General features: G+C 37.9%; 1 protein-coding gene across 15 annotated transcripts in view; it reads right to left on the bottom strand.

Moving 5' to 3' along the window:
• The window catches only part of GOLGA4 (golgin A4), a 119,919-nt gene that overhangs the window by 55,899 nt on the left and 37,215 nt on the right, over positions 1-26,805 (bottom strand). For 14 of the 15 annotated variants that reach the window (XM_005546640.4, XM_005546641.4, XM_045386480.2 and 11 more), the window contains 7 exons: positions 23,819-23,866; positions 20,601-20,657; positions 14,770-14,868; positions 13,630-13,762; positions 10,815-11,002; positions 10,459-10,542; positions 7,316-7,463 (listed from right to left, as the gene is read on the bottom strand). In XM_005546640.4, the coding sequence (XP_005546697.3) occupies positions 7,316-7,463; positions 10,459-10,542; positions 10,815-11,002; positions 13,630-13,762; positions 14,770-14,868; positions 20,601-20,657; positions 23,819-23,866 (757 nt within the window). Of the gene's footprint in view, positions 1-7,315; positions 7,464-10,458; positions 10,543-10,814; positions 11,003-13,629; positions 13,763-14,769; positions 14,869-20,600; positions 20,658-23,818; positions 23,867-26,805 lie in introns of those variants that run through there. The other variant, XM_074031683.1, reaches the window with a different exon arrangement.

Raw genomic sequence — 26,805 nt, 5'->3', positions numbered from 1 at the left:
AAGCAATTCTCCTGCCTCAGCCTCCAGAATAGCTGGGATTACAGGCGTATGCCACCATGCCTGGCTAATTTTTGTATTTTTAGTAGAGACAGCGTTCACCATGTTGGCCAGGCTGGTCTCAAACTCCTGACCTCAGGTAATCCGCCTGCCTCGGCCTCCCAAAGTGCTGGGATTACAGGCATGAGCCACCATGCCCGGCCTATAATTAGTATTATTATTTTTGAAACAGAGTCTCGTTCTGTCACCCAGGCTGGAGTGTAGTGGCGTGATCTTGGCTCACTGCAACCCCCACCTCCTGGGGTTCAAGCGATTCTCCTGCCTCAGCTTCCTGAGTAGCTGGGACTACAGGCACACGCCACCATATCCAGCTAATTTTTGTATTTTTAGTAGAGATGGGGTTTTGCCATGTTGGCCAGGCTGTTCTCAAACCCTTGGCACTCAAGTGATCCACCTGCCTTGGCCTCCCAAAGTACTGGGATTACAGGCATGAGCCACTGCACCCAGTCTATAATTGTTATTTTAAAAACGAATTAAACAAATATTGTTAAAATTTTTACTTTTAGCCAGGCGCGGTGCCTCATGCCTGTGATCCCAGCACTTTAGGAGGCCGAGGTGTGCAGATCACGAGGCCAGGAGTTCGAAACCATCCTGGCTAACACAGTGAAACCTATCTCTACTAAAAATACAAAAAAATTACCTGGGCATGGTGGTACATGCCTTTAGTCCCAGCTACTCCGCAGGCTGAGGCAGGAGAATTGCTTGAACCCGGGAGGCGGAGGTTGCAGTGAGCTGAGATCACGTCACTGCACTCCAGCCTCGGCGACAGAGTGAGACTCTGTCTCCAAAAAAAAAAAAAAAAAAAAAAATTTTTTTTACTTTTAATTATTAATACAGTAAATGTCAATACATATAACCCAAATAAATAAAGCTCTTTGGAATCCCCAATAAATTTTAAGAGTGTTAAGAGGTCCCTGAGATCAAAAAGTTTGCAAGCTACTAGTCTAGAGCTTACATAAATGAAAATAAAATACTACCACCCAGTGGCATAAATTAGATAGTGCAATGCTTATCTATAAATTAGGGCCTTTGCAGAGATTTAATAAATATTACATTTGCAAGGGAAATCTAAATTTTAAGCCATACTACAAAATATGTAATGAGATTCATTCTATAAACTGACTATGCTTTGACCTTCAAAAAATTTACCAATTTATCCAAATTTTCTTTTTCGGTTTTTTTTTTTTTTTTTTTTTTTTTTGAGACAGTTTCGTTCTTGTCGCCCAGGCTGGAGTGCAACGGTGGGATCTCGGCTCACTGCAACCTCTTCCTCCCAGGTTCAAGTGATTCTCCTGCCTCAGCCTCCAGAGTAAGCTGGGATTACAGGTACATGCCACCACACCCGGCTAATTTTTATATTTTTAGTAGAGACGGGGTTCACCATGTTGGCCAGGCTGGTGAACTCCTGACCTCCTGGCCTCAGCGTCCCAAAGTGCAGGGATTTCAGGCGTAAGGCACCACGCCCAGCCCCAGATTTTCATGTACATTTTACATACATATTTATCTATCAAATACCTTGAAAACATCAGGCAAATGTTGAAAAATATTAGGCTAAAGCTAAGTACATTGATTAAATTAGAAATATAATCTTGCACCAAAGAAATGTGTTTTTAAATTATTGATAGTTTCAAGTAATAGTGACATTGTTGGAGACATAAATAATTGCATTTTAAAAGCCATTTAAAATAAATTTTTCCAGCAGTTATTCATTTAGTGCCAAAATACGTACATATTACTTATCTAACATGGCATACTTAAAATCTACTTTAATTCATACTTTTTTTTTTTGCCTGAGAAACATGGAATTTTCTTTGTAAAGCTTATTCTAAGTACCCATGATAAGAAAAAAAAATAGCCCTTACCCCAGTCCTGTTCATACAAGGCTTGGGAAAGGCACCATGATTCACTTATTGGCATGTGTGGATGCACAAAAATAAGATGTTTTGTGAGACTTAAGACTCCAAGAAAACTTTGTTACATAAATTATCAGCAACTAACAAAGCGGTTAAATACATATGTGATTTTGGTTTGTTATATAAAAATGCATAAATCTTACACACATAAATACATAAAACTATGTTAAAGGATCCTTCAAACATCAAATAAATATGTTCTAATGAATTGCTTTTGGTATATCAGACCTCTACTATAAAAATGAATATATGAATAAAAAAACATATTTCCTGCACAAAAACATGACAATAAAAAAGCAAAGAATGTTATGAGTTAGTCCAAGTCTTTAAATCCACTAATCATATAAAACACATAACTTCAGCAAAGACGAGGTACATGAAAAGGAAATGGGGTTTACAAAAGTTACTATACTCTAGAAACTTTCCTAATCTAAGCAAAATATTTTATTCATTTTGCATAATTGTAGGAAAAACATTTTAACAGGGGGGAGGATTAACGTTATAGCCTGGGTTAATTTTTTTTTAATGGCTACATATATTTAAATCACTTAAAAGTGGCTAACGAAAAAGACTAAAAGTCTGTGGTTAAGAATTTATCCGGAGATAAAATTCAAAGATCTAATAAGCTATATGTCAAAATTGTAACAATAGTATTTGTAACAAAACTATAAAATAATCTAGATGATAAACAGTAAGGATATGATAACCAAGTAAATGATGTACATGCACTTTGACACAGCCATTAAAACATGTTAGTACTTCAGCAACACGTAAAAGTGTCAATAACAATGCTAAATGGGGGAGAAGAACATACAAAATTGAATGTACAGTATTATTACAATAATATAAAAATAAAAATTAGAGAAAACACTACATGGAAATTTACTAAAACAACAGTGATGTCATTTTCTCTATTTTCCAATTTTTTGGTAATATACTGCATTAATAATTAGCTACCCCTATCTCCTATCCTGATACACACACACATGCACACACACACATGCACACACACACACACAGAACAGCCAAGAACTAGTGTGAACTTTAGTAGCATTAACATTCTACACTGGTGCTACACTGAGGATATAATTTCCTGGAGAGTTAAAATACAGCATCAGGCACTTAAGCTAAATCACCAAACTTTTCCAAGTTTAAAATCTGGTTAATAGAAGATGTGACCATCTGTTCGTAAGTAACAACAAGAAAGAAACACTATCAACAATTGTAGAAGCGCTTATAACCAATAAACTTATTTTCTGTTTCCTTTATACACTAAAATACATATCTTTAACAAAACAAAAATGCTATGCTATCATACTTCAAAAAATATGCCTAACATTTCCACTAAAGAGGAGACTATTTAAGAACTGCAGGTTGATACACCATCCTGAAATCAGTATACCACCGTATTCACAGTCTCAGTATTTTATAATAGAATTATTCTTTTTATGCCAGCATGCAAAAACAGAAAAAGAAAATAAAGAATCATTCTGTTTAAAATCAAAGACATTCAGATTTCCTCTGTCCTCCAACATATGAAAGGCACCACAATACATCTAGAAAAAAATATGAGGAGCAGCTTAAGAGATTGTTTCCCAAGAAAAGTAGTGGGGAACGTTCTTGAGCTGATTTTGACATCCAGAATAAGTGAGCCAAAGGAATCAGTGATTTGTTTACTAATATCCACATCAAGAATTACTAGCAGTATCAGAATTAAATTTCTTCACAGTTGAAAATGCACTTGGAGAGTTTATTTTCTAGATAACAGTTTTATGTAGCTATATCTACTTCTAAAATCCTAACAGTAAGCTCTAATGATATTAATGTTTCCTTCACATGACCAGTTCTTATGTGTTTAACCTTTGAATTTTAAATCTAACAAAGAAGACAAATATTTAATAGAGCAACTGAATTTTCCAATAGCCAGACTATTTATAGAAATCCTACTTCCTTTACACTGAATTTTTTTATTATACTTTTAAGTTCTAGGGTACATGTGCACAATGTGCAGGTTTGTTACGTATGTATACTTGTGCCATGTTGGTGTGCTGCACCCATCAACTCGTCAGCACCCATCAACTCGTCATTTACATCAGGTATAACTCCCAATGCACTGACCTTTTCTTATGCTTAGTGCTTAATTGGAAGTTTTCTTTCAATTGGCATACACACTTTACATTTGAACTAAGAACCACTTCCTACTTGAACAGTTCTGTTTAGACTCAATTAAGACTATTAAATGAAATACAGTTTGTGTGCCTAAAAGTAGCTTTCATTATAGATGTAAAAGGCATTATCTTCAATGTAGAGCCAGTTTGTTACAACTTTGTATCATAGCCCTCATTTATTATGACTACAAATATAATTTTTACGAAATCTATAAAAGCACTTACAACTTTGTTATCTAAAGACTTTCCAAAATAAATATATCCATTAATAATTTAAATCTGGCAGGGCACAGTAGCTCACGCCTGTCATCCCAGCACTTTGAAAGGCCAAGGAGGGTAGATTACCTGAGGTTGGGAGTTCGAGACCAGCCTGGCCAACATAGTGAAACCCCGTCTCTGCTAAAAGTACAAAAATTAGCCAGCAGTGGTGGCACACATCTGTAATCCCGGCTACTCAGGAGACTGAGGCACGAGAATCACTTGAACCCAGGAGGTGGAGATTGCAGTGAGTCAAAATTGTGCCCCAAAAAAAGTAATAATAATAGTAATTTAAATCTTAATTCTTTTAGTATTTATTAATTTTTTATTTTTGACAGTATTAATAGAAAAAATTTTAAACCTTTAGGCTATCAAATATTTATAAAAATATGGTTTATGAAAATCACACTTAAAGACAAAATATATATGTTTTGGAGAAGCAAGCAAGGGAAGGAAAGCTGTACAACTAAAGGTTTAACTGGAACATATACACGGAAAATTTTATCCTGCATGTGAACGAACTATATATTTTGTCTACCTTTTCACCATTTACCCTTTCAACCTGATATTTATTCATCAGTTTCTATCTCCTCATTAAGTACACCCAATTTCAAAAGAAATTTAATCCCCTTACCAACATTTTCTCTTTACTGGCTACAATAGTCAACAAAAAGCAGTTCTAAAAATGGAAAGGCTTGATATGAGAAGCTGAGGCTATGCATTAGATTTTCTGTTCACTGAAAGCAAAGCTGTTGAACCAATGTCTTAAAACACTCAAACTGGTTCTAGAAAGTATTCAAAGATTATATTCTGAAAGATGCCATCTACTCTCTCTAAACGGAAGTTTTCTCAGGTTTGATGAGAACAAATTCATTAAATTCCCCAGTCACTTTATCCATAAAATAACTGCAAGAAGATGGGGAGATATTTATGAAATAGTCAACTATTTCTCTGTGTAGAGACCCAGTCCCCTTCTTAACACCTTAAAATCTGGTTTGTAAAATCATTTCTCAAAACTGCATCCTCCAAATCATATCCTTACCAAATTCAAAGACCTTTTCAAAGTCTTCATCTTACCTTCTCCACTTCTTGAAACACATCTTATATTCCCCCAAAAACCTAACTATCTACAATTTCTATGACTTCATGAGGTAACTTTTTTTTTTTCTCATTTATGTCTCATTGCCAAACTCAAGACCTCTATATGGTTAAGAGCACAGACCTGAGTCACAATGCCTGGATTAAATCTTGAGTATATACTTACCCTCTGTGCATAAATGTGGGTAAATTACTTAACTTCTACATTCTTAGGTTTGCTTATTTGTAAAATGAAGATAACAGTATTATTTCACACACTTGTGAGGATGCAACACAAGTAAATACAAGCAAAGCCCTTAAAGCAGAGCATTACAAAGTAAGTAATGGCTAGCAGCAGTATTAACAATAGTAGCAGCAGTAGTAGTAGCAGCAACAAGTGCTAAATAAGTGTCAGTAGAAGCAGCTGCTGCTGTTACTACCACGACTATTACTACTACTGTAAAACTTAACTTTTGTAGAAATCAGCCTCTCCTAGAGATTTAACCACAGGTTTCAATCCTAGGCTGACGACTCCTGAAAGATGTTCCAGTTTCTTATTTCCAAATTCCTGCAACTCAATTCCATTTGAAAAGTTCATGACTGGCTCAAATTCAATGTATCTAAACAAACCCATCATTTCACTCCAATTCTCAACTTCCCCATTTAGATTTCCTATTCTAATTCCACACTACTATTCATTAAGTGTCCTAACCTCAAAACTTTGGAGTCGACTTAGAGTCCTTACTTTTCTTCTGCCTCCCTGAGTTGATTAGATACCAAATTCTACAGATTCTTTCTTCTCCTTCCCAGAACCACCATCCTAGCAAGGTGACCAAAGCTCACAGTCCCTCAAATCTGGATTTCTGTCTTTGCTTCTAAGTTTGACTTCCTATTTCATTTATTTTCTATGTAAAACCCTAGCTCCCATCACACTATGCCTTCCTATTACTGGCTTCCTGTTACTTTGTATATCAAAGTCTAAACTCAGCTACCTACCTTTTAAGATTTCAATAGTCAGTTCCTTTACAATCCAACTGCATTTCCCACTTCAGCAAGAATGGTTTTCAGCTGATTCACACACCCACTATGATCACTGTGCCTGTTCATGGCATTGTAGCATCTGAAATGTGTGCTGCCCACACCTCTCTTGTTAGGCCCATTCTATTCATTATTTGAGGTCCAATTCAAAATTCACATCTTCCCTGATATGAAGGCACAGTTCATCCTGCCCTCCCCCTTTCAAACATCCCTCCTTTCCTAGCTTTAGTCAGTTTTGTACCTTGTTGAATACTATGCTGGGTTCTATACTTTATAGCCCAGCATTTATTGTGTCAAAACATGCTATTAACACTAAAGTGCTCATTATTCTCTTTAAAAGCAGACTATAACTTATACTTTTTGTTTACCCTAAAGCAACTATAAGGTAACAATTATTTAATAAATACCATGCTGTACCTTACTGGGAAGTTCTAAAATTTTAAATGTGGATTTTGATACTCTGTCAGCAAACATTTTCTGTACGGGGCCAGATGGTAAATATTTTAGGTTTTGTAGATCACATCTGATCTCTGTCATATATTTTTCTTTTCTTCAACTATTTAAAAATTTAAAAATCATCCTTAGCCTAAGGGCCGTACATAAACAGGCAGTGGGCTGGATCTGGCCCACAGGCCACAGTTTGCCAACCTCTGCCTCCCCTAATAAGCAGATGGGTGTCTTATTAGGAGCCTCTACAGTTAAGAATTTTTATCAATATTTAACTCATTTTTTAAAAAATATTGGTCAAGCACTTTAAATAACTTTAGAGTTCCAACATAAAACAAGTAACCCTCAAGTTCTTACCAGCTCTTTCGGACTTTTCTTTCTGTTCCCGTAATTCCTCTCCCTGGGTAGTCATCTGTTTGATGCGACTACGGAGTTGAGCAATTTCTTCTTCTTTCATTTCCAGGGTTTCATGCATCTGGCGTTTTGTCTCTGCGATTACCATTCCCTGAATAGAAGTGAAGACTCTAAAACATTTGCATAACAAAACTGCATCAACAGCACAGATAAAACTTAATTTAAAAGGCAGAAAAAGGCCGAGCATGGTGCCTCATGTCTGTAATCCCAGCACTTTGGGAGGCCAAGCAGGGTGGATGGCCTGAGGTCAGGAGTTCGATACCAGCCTGGCCAACATGGCGAAACCCTGTCTCTACTAAAAATACAAAAATTAGCCAGGCGTGGTGGCACATGCCTGTAATTCCAGCTACTCAGAAGGCTGAGGCAGGAGAATTGCTTGAACCCAGGGGGCGGAGGCTGAAGAGCTGAGATCATGCCATTGCACTCCAGCCTGGGTGACAGAGCGAGACTCCATCTCAAAAAAATTAAAAATTAAAAAATTAAAAATAAAAGGCAGAAAAAAATGATATTTCTTGCTAAGTACAGCATAACAATTATTTCAGTACTTCACAAACTGAGATCTGTTTTCTGCTCTAATCCTATTACCTAACATAACAGGGTATTTTTTACATTAAAAAATTTTAATAGTTTAACCCTTAATGCATTAAACCATTACTACTTAAAATATTTAATTTATAACCTTTCTACAAATGTGCTATCTGTCTTTGTAAACAGTTTATAATGAACAAAATATAGTCTTCTGAACTTGGCTTGATGCTACAATAAACTACAAGTATTGATCTGTGCTATAACATGGGGATAACCCCAGAGACTGAGAATGGAAGGTGCCTGCTGCCACACTGGATAAAGCAAAATCCCAGGGCACATCTACGTGGTTTTTCTCTTTCTTCCTGTGACTGTCTCTGGTACCACCACTACTCCTTACTTTGCTCAGTAAGGCATCCCCATTCCTCCAACTTGCTAGTTACTTCTGTTCCCTCTTTCTGGATAATCTACACTAGAAATGGAGCTCAGCAGCGGAAAAAGATAACCAAATTGTATGAAGTAAAAAAGTCATTCAGGACTAACAAAAAATGAGGTGGTTCACTTGTCTGTTGAAAAAATGTTCAGACTTTGTGACAACTATTTCATGGTCTTAAGATTAGCACCCTCTCCACAGGGTTTGCCAACCCTTACTTTAGAGTATGACTCTTCCAGATGGCTAATATTAATGGAGAGATAGAAAGATAACAACCAGGTAAGTAAGACACTGTTATATGAAATCTCAAAACAAAATCATGGGACTTCAGTTTCTTCAAAAACCAAAATATAGTGGAAAGAGAAGGAGAGAAAATAATCGAACCTCTAAATTAAAAGAAATCTTGAGAGTCATACCAACCAATTGCAATGAAAAAACTTTATAAGGACCCTGATTCATAAAAGAGCAAAAAATATATGAGAGACTAGAGAAAATCTGAAACTGACTAGATAGCAGGTCATATTAAAAAATTATTAAATTTTTAGATGTGATCATGATAATGTGGTTGTATTATTGTAAAAATAACATCTTTTATTTTAAAGATATACTAAAATACTTTTGGAAAAAAAATGATAAAATTTCTTGGATTTGCTCTAAAACAATCCTGGGATGAGTATGACAATGAGAGTTGAGAAGGTACAGATGAAACAAGATTAGTCATGAGATGTTAACTGTTGAAGATGGGTGGTGGGTTCACAGAAATTCATTTTAGCAGCTTTTCTTTTGTAAATGTTTTAAGTTCTTAGTAATAAAAAAAAAAAAATTTAAATAGGCCCTCAAGAAGTTTATAATCTAGCAAAGCAATATTATCAAAAGGATGAAAAAGACTGCCAATACATTTTAACAGCAGGACAGTTCTGACATGTTCTTAATTACATGACCACTTAAAATACTGTAGTGATAACCCGGAATATTAAAGAAACTGGTGGATGGTATGGAACAAACTGGGAGCTGCTTAGAAAAAGGACCCAAGAACTTGGGATTGAAAGACTTAGGTCAAAACTGTTAACCCATGAATTTTCTGGCTGTCTTTGCTGCATAGCTATAGCTGCTGCTCCAACTCCAAACTACCAAAGGTCAGACTCATTCCTAGCCGGGCGCGGTTGTGGGCGCCTGTAGTCCCAGCTACTCGGGAGGCTGAGGCAGGAGAATGGCGTGAACCCGGGAGGCGGAGCTTGCAGTGAGCCGAGATCGCGCCACTGCACTCCAGCCTGGGCTGGGCGACAGAGCAAGACTCCGTCTCAAAAAAAAAAAAAAAAAAAAAAAAAAAAAGACTCATTCCTTCCTCAATCCTCCAATCTCACCTACACATTCTAAGATTTATTTGTAGAAATTGTTATTTATGCTAATATATACATTATCACTTACTTACTTTTTGTTTTTTTAAGAGACAGGGTCTCACTCTGTCACCCAGGCTGCAGTACAGTAGTGTGATCATAGCTCACTGCAGCCTCTTACTCCTGGGTTCAAGCAATCCTCCTGCCTCAGCCTCCCGAGTAGCTGGGACCACAGGCATATACCAACATACCCAGCTAATTTGTTACTTTTTGTAGAGAGGGGGTCTTGCTTTACTGCCCAGGTTGATCTTGAACTTCTGGTTTCAAGCAATCCTCCTGCCTCAGTCTCCCAAAGTACTGAGATTAAAGGGATGAGACACTGTGCCCAGCCCCTTATTTATTTTTTAGGCAACTTATCTGAGAGATTAATCTGTTTCCATATTATTTGAAAGAACATACTGATATTATTCACATTTAGAATGCCTTAACTATAAATAATTTAACTTTTCTCTGTAAAGTAGTTATGCACTATAAATATAAACTTACTTAGCAACAGTTATTCTAGTCTACAAATCAAAATGCTGACTGGAATCAACAAATCAGAATCAGTTTCACACGATACAAAACTAATGCTAGTAGTTACATAAATCTAGGAATTAAAAAGATTTTTCATGGAAAAAGCTGCAATAATTTTGGAAAACAGAAACAAGCATGAATGTTTCCAACTGTTTTCAAAAGTAAATGTTGGGACCTCTTGACAAATTTTAGTATCATAGGTTTTGTTGTTTTACCTTATCTTGTTCAAGCTGTTCAATTAAGTTCTTTGCATCACGTAACTGAGTGATAAGTTTAGTCTTCTCAGCCATATGAAGGTCCTAAAAAAAATTTTGAAATTCATTTCCATCTCTAATAAAGCTTCTTCTCATTTGAGAACTCTAAACATTTATCAAATTTATATACATGTTACAGTGTAGAAGGAGAAAAGTACACAGGAAGTCTCAAGGTATAGTAAGTGTTATGCAGGCCAGGGCAAACAAGAATGTCCTTTCCATCCACTCTCCTTTCCCGGAGGTACAAGCCATGCTGTGGAGCCTGTGGATCTAACTTTACAGGATTAAATTAGAACAAAACTCATCTGCTCTTTTACCTTTATCTTTTCTAGTTCTTGAAGTCTTTCATCCAGTTGTTCTTGCAGAGCTTCTTTTTCACTAGTTAATAGTGTACATTGTTCCTTATGTGACTGAATTGTTTCCTTACAACGCTTAAGTAGGTTCTCTTGACGCTTAACTCTTTGCTGGAGTGTTTCCAGTGTTTTAGCAGAAGTTCCATCTTCCACTAACAATAAAGCAGCATAAGGAGGGGCCATCAGTAAGGAATATGAAACCGCCTTTGGAAAATTAAGACTGAGACAGTGAAAGAGATCTAACCTAACTGACTCCATCTTGGTTCTAACCTTTAAGCTGTCATCGTTCGTTCCTGGGTGTAGGCCGAACTAACTTTGGGAGAACTTATAGTTTAAAACAAAGACAATAAAAGCCATTTCCCAAACAAACCTCCTTCTTGCCTGGGGACTAGACTGCCTTTGTAGGACTAACAAATTAGCCAAAAGATTAGAAATTATCGTTTAGGAGTCATGCAGCTGAAGGCCACAAGATTCTGACCACCACTAAACGGCTCCTAATATCACTGCTTGAGATATTTTGCAGACCCTGCACTTGATGGATCAGCTGGCAACACCCAGATCGATAAATTGGCTCATCTGATCTTGTGGCTCTCACCCAGGAAGTGACTCAGCATAAGAAGACAGCTTTGACTACCTATGATATCATCTCTGACCTGACCAATCAGCACTCCTGGCTCACTGGCTTCCCCACATCCACTAAATTGTCCTTAAAAACTCGGATCCGCAAATGCTTGGCGAGACTAATTTGAGTAAAATAAAACTCCGGTCACGTGCAGTCGGCTCTGTGTGAATTACTCTTTCTCTACTGCAATTCCCCTGTCTTGATAAATCAGCTCTGTCTAGGCAGTGGGCAAGGTGAACCCATTGGGCAGTTACAAATATAAGGGTGCTCCAGTAACAGTCTGTTAGTACACAGGAGTGTATTCCTTTTTTTTTTTTTTTTGAGACGGAGCCTTGCTCTGCCACCCAGGCTGGAGTGCGGTGGCGTGATCTCGGCTCACTGCAACCTCCATCTCCCTGGTTCAAGCAATTCCCCTGCCTCAGCCTCCCAAGTAGCTGGGATTACAGGTGCATGCCACCACGACCGGCTAATTTTTTTTATTTTTAGTAGAGATGGGGTTTCACCATGTGGGCCAGACTAGTCTCGAACTCCTGACCTCAGGCAATCCGCCTGCCTCAGCCTTCCAAAGTGCTGGGATTACAGCCGAGAGCCACCATGCCCAGCCAGGAGTGTATTCTTACACCAACGTTCTGCTATACTCTTAGTCAGAGGAAGAAGGGACAACCCTAGTCAGCTAATAAACTGGCACCCTTCCAAAACTCTACTTAGTATTAGTTGTTTAATCTTTATCTGAAGAAGCTTAGTAGTGAATTCACCTCTTTGTGGTTCAACCCCATTCAGAATGGCACAGTAGTTAACTAACATTAACTGAATCCACCCTCCTTAAAATGGCAGTTTGATAATCATCTTTTGTTATTCAAAATTATGTGTCTTAGCTCACCTCCCAAAAGGATTAATAAAGTACAGTGTTCTTTCCAACCACATTCTAATATCTTTCTGAGAGAAGTTCTGGTAAGTGCAGCTTTCTCCATCACTTTACATTTATGAGTCTGAAGTTTCCACATGTTTGGGGAATTTCGGGAACGACCCCCCGCCCCACCACCCCACCACAGGCTGGCTGCTCAGACAGTTAACTGCTCAACTACTTACTCCAAGTTTAGCCTAAGTCCCTTTGAAAGAAAAAGCTAGGAAATAAAAGATGGGAATTTTATTGCGTATATACCTCCAAGCCTCAAAGCAAAGAAGGCTATAACTGAATTTTAAGACAAAATATAGCTATTTCTTCTTTTTCCAGTTAAAAAGCAATTAATAGGAAATACGACAAATACAAATATCTAAGAATATAGAAATATTTAAGCAATATTATTTAAAAACGAAAATATCCAAACAATTACACATAGCACATTTATTAGCATGTAAGCAGAACTGACCTGTTCATATGACCTCTAGCTACTGCTATTAATAAAACAGTGTAGCATAATAAATGAATTTCAGTTACAATGAAAATGTGGTGTTACTCACAGACTATGACATTTTTGCATATTAAAACAATTATTTTGGTTGGGCACAGTGACTCGCGCCTGTAATCCCAATATTTTGGGAGGCGGAGGCAGGCAGATTACTTGAGATTAGGAGTTTGAGACCAGCCTGGCCAACATGGTGAAAGCCCGTCTCTACTGAAAATACAAAAATTAGCCAGGCGTGGTGGTGCACACTTGTAATCTCAGCTACTCAGGAGGATGACGCAGGAGAATCACTTGAACCCAGGAGACAGAGGTTGCAGTGAGCCGAGATCATGCCACTGCACTCCAGCCTAGGCAACAGAGTGAGACACCACCTCAAATAAACAAACAAACAAACAAAAAACACTTATTTTCTCCTAAATAACAAAGAACCAAAAAAAAACAAAACAAAAAACAAACCCTTGCATCTTCCTGAAACTATTAGGACCACGGACATTTCTACCTCAGCCCACATCTATCAGTTCACATCCTGGAATCTCTCAAAATCCTCCTCTAGGTTTTCTTGGGGTTTCGTTTTCATTTTTTTTTCTTGTGGAGAAGGGTTTTCTCTATGTTGCCCAGGCTGGTCTCAAACTCCTGAACTCAAGCGATCCTCCCACACTAGCCTCCCAAAGTGTTGGGAATACAGGTGTGAGCCAAGGAGCCCGGCCCTCCTCTAGTTTTTAAATTAACCTTTTGACAAAATGAAGCTTACCTACTGGCTCTACATCACTCTCTGGATTCTCTTCTTTAGTCAAGAATTCAGCCTGTGGTTCCAGCTGAGGAAGTGGTTTCAGTACATCAACATTCATCGGGCCATTTCGTAATCGTTGTTTCAGCAGAGAAACCTAATATAAATGTGCTTCATTAGAAAAAAGCCAAAAAAAAAAAACTATGGGAGTAGTACAATTGTCCCTTGGTATCTGTGGGGGATTGGTTCCAGGATTCCCTGTCAATACCAAAATTTGCAGGAGCTCAAGTCCATTATATAAAATGGTGTAGTATTTGCATACAGCCTACACACATCCTCCAGTATACTTTAAATCATCCCTAGATTACATAAACTACCTAAATAATGAAAATGCTATGCAAATAGTTGTTATACTATATATATTTTAGAAAATAATGACAAGAAAAAAAGTCTACATGTTCACTACACATGGCTTTTTACCCCTAAATATTTCTATCCAGTTGGTTGAATCCACACATACAAAACACATCAATGTAGATGGCTTATTGTACTTTCTTTAAAACAGAGAGAGGATGGATTAAATGATACTCTTCTTACTAAAGTGGGGGAAAATAAAACAAGTTTACTCCCAATACAGTCGGTTTTTGTATTTGCTATTATTATTATGCAGTTAGTCAAAAGATACAATAAATAAAAAAATATCCTTAACATTAACTGAGGAGCTAGGAGTGGTGGCTCATGCCTATAATCCCAACACTTTGTGCAGCCAAGGCGGAAGGATCACTTGAGCCCAGGAGTTTGAGACCAGCCTGGGCAACAGAGTGAGACCCCATCTCTACAAAAAATTTTAAAAATTAGCTGGGCACGGTGGCATATGCCTGTAGTCCCAGCTACTCTGGAGGCAGAGGTTGGAGGATTGCTTGAGTCCAGGAATTTGAGATTGCAGTAAGCTATGATCATGCCACTGCACTGCAGCCGGGGTAAAAGAGCAAGACCCTGTCTCAAAAAAAAAAAATTAAAAATAAAAAAATTGAGGAAAGCAAAAAGTTTTAAAAATAGGTCTTAAAAAAGAAAAAACTTTTGGAACCTTGCAGATATCCAAATCAAACCACCTCTATTTTTCCTTATCCAAAAAATTCCATACTTTTTCTTTCATTCTTTTACCTGAGTTTGGAGAACACTGATATATTGATCTTTCTCCTCTAAAGATGCATCAAACTCCTCTTGGAGATGTTTCTTTGCCTGCTGGTCCATTTGGAGCTCCTAAAACAAAACGATTTACAGGCAATTTTCAGTATAAAACAAAAAATATAAACTTAAAGTTTTCAAAATTTAAAAACATGTTGAATACAGATTTACATTTCCCTTAAGGCATCAGCGACAATAATTAGAGAATAATCAGCATGTAAAACATTAACATTATTTAAAACATTTGCATCAACAAATAATTTTGTTCCTTAAAGAATGTGAAGATCCAAGAAGAAAAATGTACACTTTCTGGAGCTGTAATGATGGCTGCATTGATAATAATGTGGAGAAAATAAATAATCACTTAAGATAGGCCAGGTGCGGTGGCTCATACCTGTAATCCCACACTTTGGGAGGCCGAGGAGGGTGGATCACTTGAGGTCAGGAGTTCGAGACCAGCCTGGCCAACATGGTGAAACCCCATCTCTACTAAATATGCAAAAATGAGCTGGGTGTGGTGGCAGGCATCTGTGGTCCCAGCTACTCGGGAAGCTGAGGCAGGAGAATCACTTGGGGGCAGAGGTTGCAGTGAATTGAGGCTTGCCACTGCACTCCAGCCTGGGTGACAGAACAAGGCTCGGTCTCCCAAAAAAAAAAAAAATTACTGAAGATAAAAGTAAAACTTTGAGACTCTTACTACTTGTGTTATATTATATGCATTTGATCTGAAACCAAATTATTATATGCCAAACAGCCAGTAGAGTCTTCCTCCTCCAATATATGAAAGTATCTGATAGTCGAAACCAAATGCTTTCTCATCTGTAAAATGAAATTTCTAGTCCCTGCAATTAGTTAAAATGCTGCTTTCTTTAGGTCATTAACAAGCCTTCCTAACCAAATCCACTTATTTTTATCTCTCTGCAATACCAGCCACCAGTAATTACCCTTTCATTTTAGGTATAGTCACATACCACGTAACAACATTCTGGAAAATGACAGACCACATATACGACGGTGCTTTCATAATATTATAATAACGTATTTTTACTGTGCTTTTTCTATGTTTAGATAGACTTGGATATACAAATACCATTATGTTACAACTGTCTACAGAATTCAGTACAGTAACATGCTGTACAGGCTTATAGCTTAGGAACAATAAACAATACAATATTGCCTAGGTATATAGTAGGTTATACCATCTAAGTTTTTGAAAGAACACTCTGTGGTATTCGCACAATGACAAAATCACCTATGGAAGCTTTTCTTGGCTATATCTGCTGACCATGGCTTTAGGGCTCTTGGCTACATTCCTGTCAATTACAGTTTCCTCTTTGTCCTTCACTGATTCCTTCCAGCCCTCTGGATTCAATCTTGTGTCTTCTATGTTTCTCCCTTAGAATGCTAGAGGTTAGCATATGGAAATATCAAACACTCCTTTATCATTCTGGGATTCCTATACTTCACTAGTTCCCTAAACTCAAAATATTCAAAGTCACATTTTACTTATCTTTGTTAATCCCTGCATATAATCAATATTTTTTATTACTTTTTCTAGAATTAGATCCTATCTTTTACCATAACTATAACCACAGTTCAGGTGTCTAAAACTTCAGATCAGGGATGTCCAATCTTTTAGCTTACCTAGGCCACACTGGAAGAAAAAGAATTGTCTTGGGCCACACATAAAATACACCAACTATAGCTGATGAGCATTTAAAAAAAAAAAAAAATCACAAAAAAAAAACCTCACAATGTTTTAAGGAAGTTTACAAATTTGTGCTGGGCAGCATTCAAAGCCATCCTGGGCTGCATGCAGGCCATGGGTTGCAGGTTGGACAAGCTTGTGATAGTTCATTTCCTTCACTAGCCTTCTAGACAGATTCCTTACCTCAAGTCCTCCTCTAATTTAATCCATCCCTCACACATTTGCTAGAAAACTTTTCCTCAAACAATATTTTCAAAGACTTATAAGCAACTCCCTCTTCTTACATTGTTTCTAACTTATTAATTCTCAAAACACTGAGAACTGCCCCAGCAAAACACTGAGGCACTATCTGGTACACTTATAAGTGTTCTCTATTCTGCCCAACACCCACATTGCCCCAACATCTCTGAGCATATTTTTTACTTTTCCTCTCACAAATGTCTCCTGACTTGACATTCCCACAGCAGTAGTCTCCAAATGCTGGTCATGTTCTAAATAAAGTTTTCAGACATCCATAGTGAAATAAGAAACAAAAGCCAATGTGGAGAGATTTTCTTAGATCTAAATTCCTTTCATGTAAGTAGCTGCTACTTTGTCCTGGGAACATGTCCTTCCTAATTGCTTTGGTACTAAAACAACTTTTTTTTTTTTTTTTTGAGATGGAGTCTCGCTGTCACCAGGCTGAAGTGCAGTGGTGCGATCTAGGCTCACTGCCAAACTCCACCTCCCAAGTTCAAGTGATTCTCCTGCCTCAGCCTCCTGAGTAGCTGGGACTACAGGTGCATGCCACCACACCCAGCTAATTTTTGTTATTTTTAGTAGAGACGGGGTTTCACTATGTTGGCCATGAAGGTCTCAATCTCTTGACCTCGTGATCCACCCGCCTCAGCCTCCCAAAGTGCTGGGATTACAGACATAGGTGTGAGCCACTGTGCCCAGGAGCCACTGTGCCCGGCCACAACTTCTTTAATGAAATAATGCCAATAAAAGAATCTGGGTGAAGAAATTCCTGATGGGTGAAAGAAATTCCTGATGGGTGAAAGAAATTTCTTCTGGGTGAAGAAATTCCTGATGTCTTTATTCCGAAATACAACAGTTAGTGGCCCTATGACATCCCTTCTCCCCCACTTCTGGAAGGAACTGGAAGGTAAAATTCATTTCTTCCAAATAATTTCCTACAACCTACAACCTTCCATGCTCGGCTCTGTTACAGAGCGGTCCTAATAGCCCACCAAAACAAAAAACAAACCAAAAAACACTCCTCGATTTATACTATAGTTTTCAGATTTTGCATGTTTTCATTTCTTCATCTAGACAGAAAGTTCTCCGATACAAGGGAGCATCTTTTAATCATGTCCCCTTCTCCCTCTCCCGGCTACCTATACACTATTTTGTCAATATGTTAGCCCAGTGAGGCTTGGATCAAACTTCCAACATAATGTATTTGTGCTGTGTGAAGCCATTAAGTTGGTGGTAATTAGAAAACTAACACATGTAGGTGGATTAAAAAACAATAACAACAAATTCTTCAATCTGTGATTCTGATAAGTATTAATATTTCCTAATAGAGGAAGATAAAGTTACTGCATAAAATTATGGATTTAGACAGGAAAGTTAAAATAGACCCTTTAGTTCCATATTCCCTTACCTCTGGTCTTTGCCCCCAATATTTCACCAGCTCCTAAAAAATTTAGGTAGAGTTGCAAATCTAACTGGCAGCATTCAGAGTACTCACAGAGCTCCACCCTCTTTGGAAGGTAAACACAAATGCATTTTACCACAGACAAGCATGACAAGGCATGCTTTTTAGCCAGTGAGCTCTCTCACAGTTTTTCTAAGTCCCTCAACAGCTGCAACTGAGTAGATGAGTAAGGCTGGGGCCCGCTAGCAAAGTCAATTCTTTTTCTTTCCCCATTTGATGTTGCCAAGGAATGCTGGTTCTATAATTTAAATTCGAGAATAGATAGGAGGCCTATCTTTACTAACAGCCAGCAATCACATGGGTGCTTCCTCATCTATGAATAAAGTAGATGTGTTTCCCATTCAGCTGTATTTTCTTGAGTATAGCTCCCTCAGACGAGGGCTCCTAGTGGAGAAGGGCTGAGCATAGGAAGGAAAAAAAACAGGTATTCCTGTATTTCCAGATGTAATAACATTATAAAGAGGTATTCCTGTCTCTTTATTCAATGCATATTTAAATAATGCAAATGTTTTAAAGAGGATTTATCAGGTTTTAGGCATCAAAACCTGATGCCTAATCTCTAATGTACACTCTCTGAATTTTAAACATGCCTGCTCTCCATTACTATGTGTATCTAATCATTAACTGCATAAAACATGGGCATTTAATTTCTCACCAGAAATACAAGATACCTATCATTAACACCCTTCATTTATTCCCAAAATACAAGACAAGTAAAAAAGAAATGTTAAGCAAAAAGATATTAGCTTAACAGAAAAATCTTTTGGGTAGAAATGCCGTATTATTTGCCCCTCTAGCAAAAGCAAAGGGGCTTTTAGTTGCTAAAAGCACTTTCTATTAATATAAAGCAGGAGAAACAAAAGAGGATACCCTAGCTATCATTCTCTCACTTTCCACAACCCCTTTGTTGCATACGCCTAACCCCCATGCATACTCTTCTGAGTACTAACACATTCCCAGTCCAACTAGAAAACCAGAATCTTGGGCAGACCAGGAGTTAAGGTTTTGTTCCTTCTCTATAACTTCCAAAGTGGGTATACATTTTTCTAAGTTATTAATCCAAAAGAAGTTATACAAATTTTAATTAATAAAGGACATCTGTAATTATTTGTATTACTGACGCCAATGCTTGGTCTTGTCAGTATAACAAAAGTAAATTAGCCTGGTTTTCAAAGTCATGTTTAGAATGTTTTAAAGAATTTATTTGGGAATTGTGGTAAATTATATAATCTTTCTTTCATATCACAAAAATTCAGTGATTTGGCTACATAAAAAATATTGCAAGAGACTAGAAATCAAACATGATAGCAATAAGAATAAAACTTTAGTGATATAATACATGGAATTCCTATATGATTAATTCTGATTGTTAATTCACGTAATAGTCTGTCATTGACAATAACAACAAAGAATATTCTATGGGACAATATGGCTATATTGATGATATCATCCTAATCTATACTCCCTTGTTTTTCTTCTTTGTCTCCTCCCACAAATATACTAGCTTTTCTCAATTACTATTTATAGATTTATTAATTTACCTGACCCTTTTAAGGCTATCTATACTTTTTAAATCTGTATCTTGGACTGATAAATTACACAGTTACAATACCTAAAACATTAAACTTACTTGGATTTGTCCTAAAGCTACCTATTTCAAACTTCTCAAAATAATACTAGTTTCATTAACGAATTAACAGAAAGTAACAAAAACCCATGAAGAACATTCATAACAAAAATAGGTAACAAGACATTCTTCAACAAACAATATAAGTGAGTGGAGAGAAAGCACCAATAGCAGTAAAATATGCAATTGTTGGGATCTGTATAGGAGAAAGCAGAGGGAAGCAACAAGGTATCAGATGGACCTGACAGCAGGAGAACCCCAAAAGTCAACAGGTACTCATTACAAAATAATTTGAGACAGCAAGTCAAACCAGGAGTGGTCTTGCCTACTCCGATGGCAAGTGGGTACACATGGCCCACGGGAAGACATTAAGGAATTCAAACAGTCTACTATGAAAAATTACTCACCCCCTAAAAATTACAATAAACATAATTTATTTTATAAAAAAGACTGATGGTTAGGAAAAACAAAAAGAAGCCTGAAATACTTAACAGAAGAACCCAGTTAACCCTTGGAAGTTGACGCTGACTGTTCATGCAGACAAATGATATTCTGTTGCTAAGACCTTATTTCATTAATTTTGACAACGTATCTTAGAAAAATCATACAAATAAAAACTTTAAGAACAGACCCCCTGGTCTTGGAGGCTGGACTCGTTAGTTATTTGTATAACTAATGAGATGCATATGAAACTACCCTAGGACATACAACAGTTCTGATAAATATGAGATTTAACTACTATTTTCAAAGTACTCATCACTGAAACTTACCTCTCTTAATTCTGCAATTCTCCGAAGTGATTTATCCTGACTCTGACTTAATATACCCTTTAATTGAGAGGGAAAAAAAAAACTGGTTAAACAGCTAACTGTATGACATAGTAAATACAAAGCAAGTCAAAAATAATTATTTTTAAAATATTACAACCGTTTATCCAAAAATAACCTGAAGATAGAGGACAAGATTAAAATGTTAAAGATGTGACCATATTGAAAAATCTGTTAAAACTTAGATCATGATGTTATAGAACTGTTCTGCATCCTGGCAGTGGCAGTGGTTCAAAATCTATACATTTGTTAAAATGCATGGGCATGTAAACCAAACAAAAAGTCAATTTTACTGTTTGTTCAATTTAAAAAATAAAATTTTTTAAAATTAAATCAAATTCCAACTGCAATTTATTTCACTGAAACCTATAATGTGTGGAACACATCAATTAACAGCCTGTTCTAAAGGTTTTTGTGGCTTAGAAACAAAATAATTGTCTATATTTAAAAATACAAAACCAGCCGGGCACGGGGCTCACGCCTGTAATCCCAGCACTTTGGGAGGCCAAGGCAGGTGGACCACAAGGTCAGGAGATCAAGACTATCCTGGCTAACACGGTGAAACCCCTTCTCTACCAAAAATACAAAAAAAATTAGCCGGGCATGGTGGCAGGTGCCTGTAGTCCCAGCTGCTCGGGAGGCTGAGGCAGGAGAATGGTGTGAACCTGGGCGGTGGAGCTTGCAGTGAGCCAAGATCGTGCCACTGCACTCCAGCCTGAACGAAAGAGTGAGACTCCATTAAAAAAAAAAAAAAAATCCAGAAAACTTCACAAAGAACATCAGATGGCTAAATTAGTAACCATACATTAAAAAAAATCAAGAAGCTGGCCAGGCATGGTGGCTCACACCTACAATCCCAGCACTTTGGGAGGCTGAGACAGGCAGATCACGAGGTCAGGAGTTTGAGACCAGCCTGGCCAACATAGTGAAACCCCGCCTCTACTCAAAAAAGAAAAAAAATTAGCCGGGCATGGTGGTGCGTGCCTCTAGTCCCAGCTACTCAGGAGGCTGAGGCAGGAGAATTCCTTGAACCCAGGAGGCGGAGGTTGCAGTAAGCCAAGATCGCACCACTGCACTCCAGCTTAGGCGACAAAGCGAGACTTCTCAAAAAAAAAAAAAAAAAAAATTGAGAAGCTAATAAAAGACTAATATTGAGAGATGAAATGACTCACCCTTTCCTGGGGTAGGGTAAGGAAGGTACTTTTCTCTAGTAAAGGAAATTAAACTTGGAAAGTTATGGCCTATGGAAACAAAGTAACCATATATCCCTGTACAACATAAATACAGAGGTAAATGAATAGAGTAATCTGAAACTTCACTGGTTTGTGTGGACTAACGAGCAAAACAAGGGGATAGAGATAGGCAAATGGCTTACTTATGACCAAGGGAGTATGACTGGATTGTATTGTGGGGACTTGTAAGTGAATAAAACAAAACCAAAGTTTTTTTCCCAAAAAAACCCATGAACACAGGTTTTGTTTGTTCAGTTTCAAATATAAAATTTTAAATGCAGGAACATGCCATGCTGAGAATGATGAAAAACTGTAGTGCAGTAGTTACAAGCACATGCTCTGCAGTCTAACTGCTAGGAAAAAGATCCTGGCTCTCCTCCCTACCTCTTACAAGCTGTGCAACAATGAACGAGTCACTCTGCCTCAGTTTCTTCACAGGAAAGAGGCTAGAACTAAATATAACAAAATGTGTGGCACACAGTAGGAGCTCAATAAATGTTAGCTAGTACAAGCAGCATAGGTAAGAGTGTTGGCAATACCCACAATTTTAATTTCACTGGCTCTATTGAAAAGATATTTGCCTATTTTAAAAGGTTTCTAGGCATGCACACACGTAGAAAAGAGAGCAAAGCATTCAATTTTATCTTTTTATTTTTTTTTTTTTTTGAGACGGAGTCTTGCTCTGTCACCTAGGCTGGAGTGCAATGGCATGATCTCGGCTTACTGCAACCTCCGCCTCCCAGGCTCAAGCTATTCTCCTGCCTCAGCCTCCTGAGTAGCTGGGATTAAAGATGCCCGTCACCACACCTGGCTAATTTTTGTATTTTTACTAGAGATGGAGTTTCACCATGTTGGCCAGGCTGGTCTCCTGACCTCAGATGATCCACCCACCTTGGCCTCCCAAAGTGCTGGGAATACAGGCATGAGCCACCACACCCAGCCAAATTTTATCTCTTAACATTATTGAAATTTGGAACTATGAAACCACAATTCTTTACTGTCACTTAGTGTCAGAATTACTTACCTACATCTAAAAATAAAAATCCATAGGCAATTCACAGAAGAAACACAAACAAGATACCAACCAAACTTAAGAATAAGGTAACCTTTTGAGAATGAATTCATGGAATATTAACAGCACAATGGGTTAAGTCAAAATTACCTCCCACTTCAATGGGCTGCATGTTTCAGAAAACATTATCAAAGCCAGGCGCAGTGGTGCACACCTTAATACCAGCACTTTGGGTGGCAGAAGAGGGTGGATCACTTGCAGTCAGGAGTTCAAGACCAGCCTGGCCAACATGGTGAAACACCGTCTCTACTAAAAACATAAAAATTAGCCAGGTATGGTGATGGACGCCTGTAATCCCAGCTACTCGGGAGGCTGAGGCAGGAGAATCGCTTGAGCTGAGAGGCAGAGGTTGCAGTGGGCCGAGATCACACCACTGCACTCCAGCCTGGGTGACAGAGCGAGACTCCATCTCAAAGAAAAAAGAAAGAAAACATTATCAAAAAAATTAAAAACTCCTTGCAATTATCTTATTTCCTATGTTCTACGGACAACTAGAACATTGAATTAACAATAAATAACTGGTGTTACCACTCTGCATGGAAGGTTAGACATGTCTTTACTACTAAAACAAGGAAGCAACCTATAGACTGAGACACTAGAAAACATGCTTGAGAGAGGCATGCTGTAAATTCTAACTTCTTAAACATTACAGAGATCTGTAACTCAAGGAAGCTCATCCTTAACAGAGGTAAAATCTCTGGGATCTCATTATCAAAACCTCCAATAATGTTAAAACAAGTTTAATACTTTGTTCATATGCACAATTATTTAAAAGGAAGGGTTAGAAATACCTTACTATGTAAGATCTTTCTGATTTAAAAATTATGACTTAATAATACAGTCGACAAATGACTTACTTGTAGCTTTTTCTTCTCTCTCTGAAGCATCTGATAAGCTGTAACAAGCTAAAATATAGTCATCAACATTAGTCATTCTTAAATAAATGCAATTATTCTAAAGTCCACTAAAAAATTCTCTTTATGAAAGTCAAAAAATAAATTATAAGAGTTCTTGTAAGATAACCTAATTAAATGCATGACAGTCAAAACTAACATAGGACATACATTTCTAAAAAACAAAATGTAAATTTGACAGACATTAAATCTCCATATGACTTCATCTTAGAGATATACCTCTAAATTTTAGTACCTAATTCACAGGTGGTGATTCAAGCCAGCTTGCCTAAAGGCAGGAGGCTACTCAAACTATAGTCACAGACTAAATCAGCAATAGCATCACCTGCAAGTTTGCTTGAAACAGAAATTCTTGGGCCCCACCCCAATCTAACTGAATAAGATTTGGGAAGGGTGTGGAGAGACAGGAAACTATGTTTTAATGAGCTCACCAGGCGATTTTTCTGCTTTGGACTATAATAGATCACGTAATTGATTTCTAAAAGTTCCTTCTGGTTATAGGGTCTGTGACTATAGCTCTGCAAAAATCTAAGCAAAGAACCTCATAATCAACAGATGAAAACTGGTAATTCAAGTCCTTAAAGAGATATTTAACCATTTAACCTAAATACGGTATTTAAACATTCTAGCACACCCTGATGAAATTATGGATTAACAAATCTTTTCAGCCTATAAGTTATAAAACATTACTCATCTAGGGCCGGGTACAGTGGCTCATGCCTGTAATCCCAACGTTTTGAGAGGCCAAGGTAGAAGGATCACTTGAGCCCAAGAGTTCGAGACCAGCCTGGGCAATTTAGTGAGACCTTGTCTCTATTATAATTTAAAAAAAAAAAAGCGTTACTCATCTGAAGGCTAAGTACATGGCTCCAGTGAATTCTTTCGACCCTACTTTGGAAGTGCTAAAGAGATAAGCTGCAGATTTAAGAGGAAGCATCCCCTATTAGAGCTTTGCCATTTACCTTGGAAGGCTGTTGCGTCCCCCAAATGCCACTAGTGATATCCTGAATCAAAAGACAGGCAGCAATAGGGCCAGGCATGGTGGCTCATACCTGTAATCCCAGCACTTTGAGAGGCCAGGACAGGACGACTGCTTGAGCCCAGGAGCTGGAGACCAGCCTGGGCAAAAATGGCAAAATGCCATCTCTACCAAAAATACAAAATAATTAGCCAGGCGTGGTGGTGTGTGCCTGTGGTCCCTGATACTCAGGAGACTGAGGTGGGAGAATCACCTAACCCTGGGAACTCAAGACTGCAAGGTGAGCTGTGATCACACCACTGCACTCCAGCCTGGGTGAAGGAGTGAGACCTTGTCTCAAAAAAAAAAAAAAAAAAAAGCAGCAATGGAAGGTGAGTCTAGCAACAAATAATATAAAAAACAAAATTCTGCCTAAGACCAGGACTCTCCGCTTACTATTATCATAACACCACACAGAAAAACGGTGGTCACAGCCGGGCGTGGTGGCTCAAGCCCGTAATCCCAGCACTCTTGGAGGCCGAAGTGGGCAGATGACAAGGTCAGGAGTTGGAAACCAGGCTGGCTGACATGGTGAAACCCTCTCTCTACTAAAAACACAAAAATTAGCTGGGCATGGTGGCGCATGCTTGTAGGGTGAGGCAGGAGAACTGCTTGACCCAGGACCCAGGAGGCAGAGGTTACAGTGAGCCGAGATCACACCACTGAACTCCACCCTGGGCTACAGGGTGAGACTCCATCTCACAAAAAATAGAAAAATGGTGTTCACATTTACCAGTGTAACAATCCTGCACATTCTGAATATGTATCCCTGAACTAAAAATAAAAGAAAAAGAAAAATGGTGCTCAAAAAACGGGTGGAGGGGGGTGGTGTGTGTGGAAGAGTAACCCAAGAATCAGATGTCATTTACAACATTATTTCATCCTAGGCACTAACAATGCCAAAGAGAGGTAGAGACAAAGTCTATGAGTTCTTTTGATCCCAATAAGCTGCCTGACTCTGAGACAGCACAGAATACTAGAAACAACCAGAAAGACCTAAAATCAAATCCAGACTCTGCAACTACAACCTGTCCGACCATAAGCAAGTTACCAGGCAACATCAGCAAGTTACTATGACTCTCCAATTCTTTTTCTACAAAATTGAGCTAATTAACATCTATAGGAATGGTACAATATTACATGACATTATAAATATAAAATATACAGGACAGGTGTAGTGGCTCATGCCTATAAGAACAGCCCTTGGGAGGCTGAAGCGGGAGGATCGCTTGACCTCAGGAGTTCGAGACCAGCCTGGGCAACATAGCAAAACCTCATCTCTATGAAAAAATACAAAAATTAGCTGGGTGTGGTGGTCTGCGCCTGTAGTCCCAGCTACTTGACAGGGCTGGGGCTGAGGCTGAAGGATCGCTTGAGCCTGGGAAGTTGAAGCTCCAATGAGCCGTGTTTGAGCCACTGCACTCCAGCCTGGGCAACAAAGTGAGACCCTGTCTCAAAAACAACAACAACAAATAAATATAAAATACACAGTGTCTAGCATATTTAAATACTACTACCCCAGCTTCAAACTAAAAGCCATGGTTAAGTTAGTGAAGAAACAAGACTAAACATTCATGACCATTATTAACTTTGGTAGAAATTTAAAAATAAAAGTTAAAAAAATGTAAAGGAAAAAGATGCTTGATTCTACAAGTGCCTCATGACATACATGGCTTTAATGCCTTCTTTATATCTCTGGGTGGGTTCCAGCCAGCCTATATATTTAAGCCTGATAATTGCTTCCTATTTTGTCAGCACTTCATAGTTTAAAAAGATATCTTATATTGTATATTTCATTTGGGTTTTTGTTTTGTTTTTGGTTGTAGGATAAAATTACTCATAGTCATAATTGGAAACAGAAGTTACAGCCATCTTTAACATACTGACTCTGAACTTTAGTATTCATTAATTA

This window comes from Macaca fascicularis, chromosome 2, assembly GCF_037993035.2.
Source record: "Macaca fascicularis isolate 582-1 chromosome 2, T2T-MFA8v1.1".
Lineage (NCBI taxonomy): Eukaryota > Metazoa > Chordata > Mammalia > Primates > Cercopithecidae > Macaca > Macaca fascicularis.
Note: the sequence above shows the minus strand (reverse complement) of the source record. Positions and strands in the feature narration are given on the sequence as shown.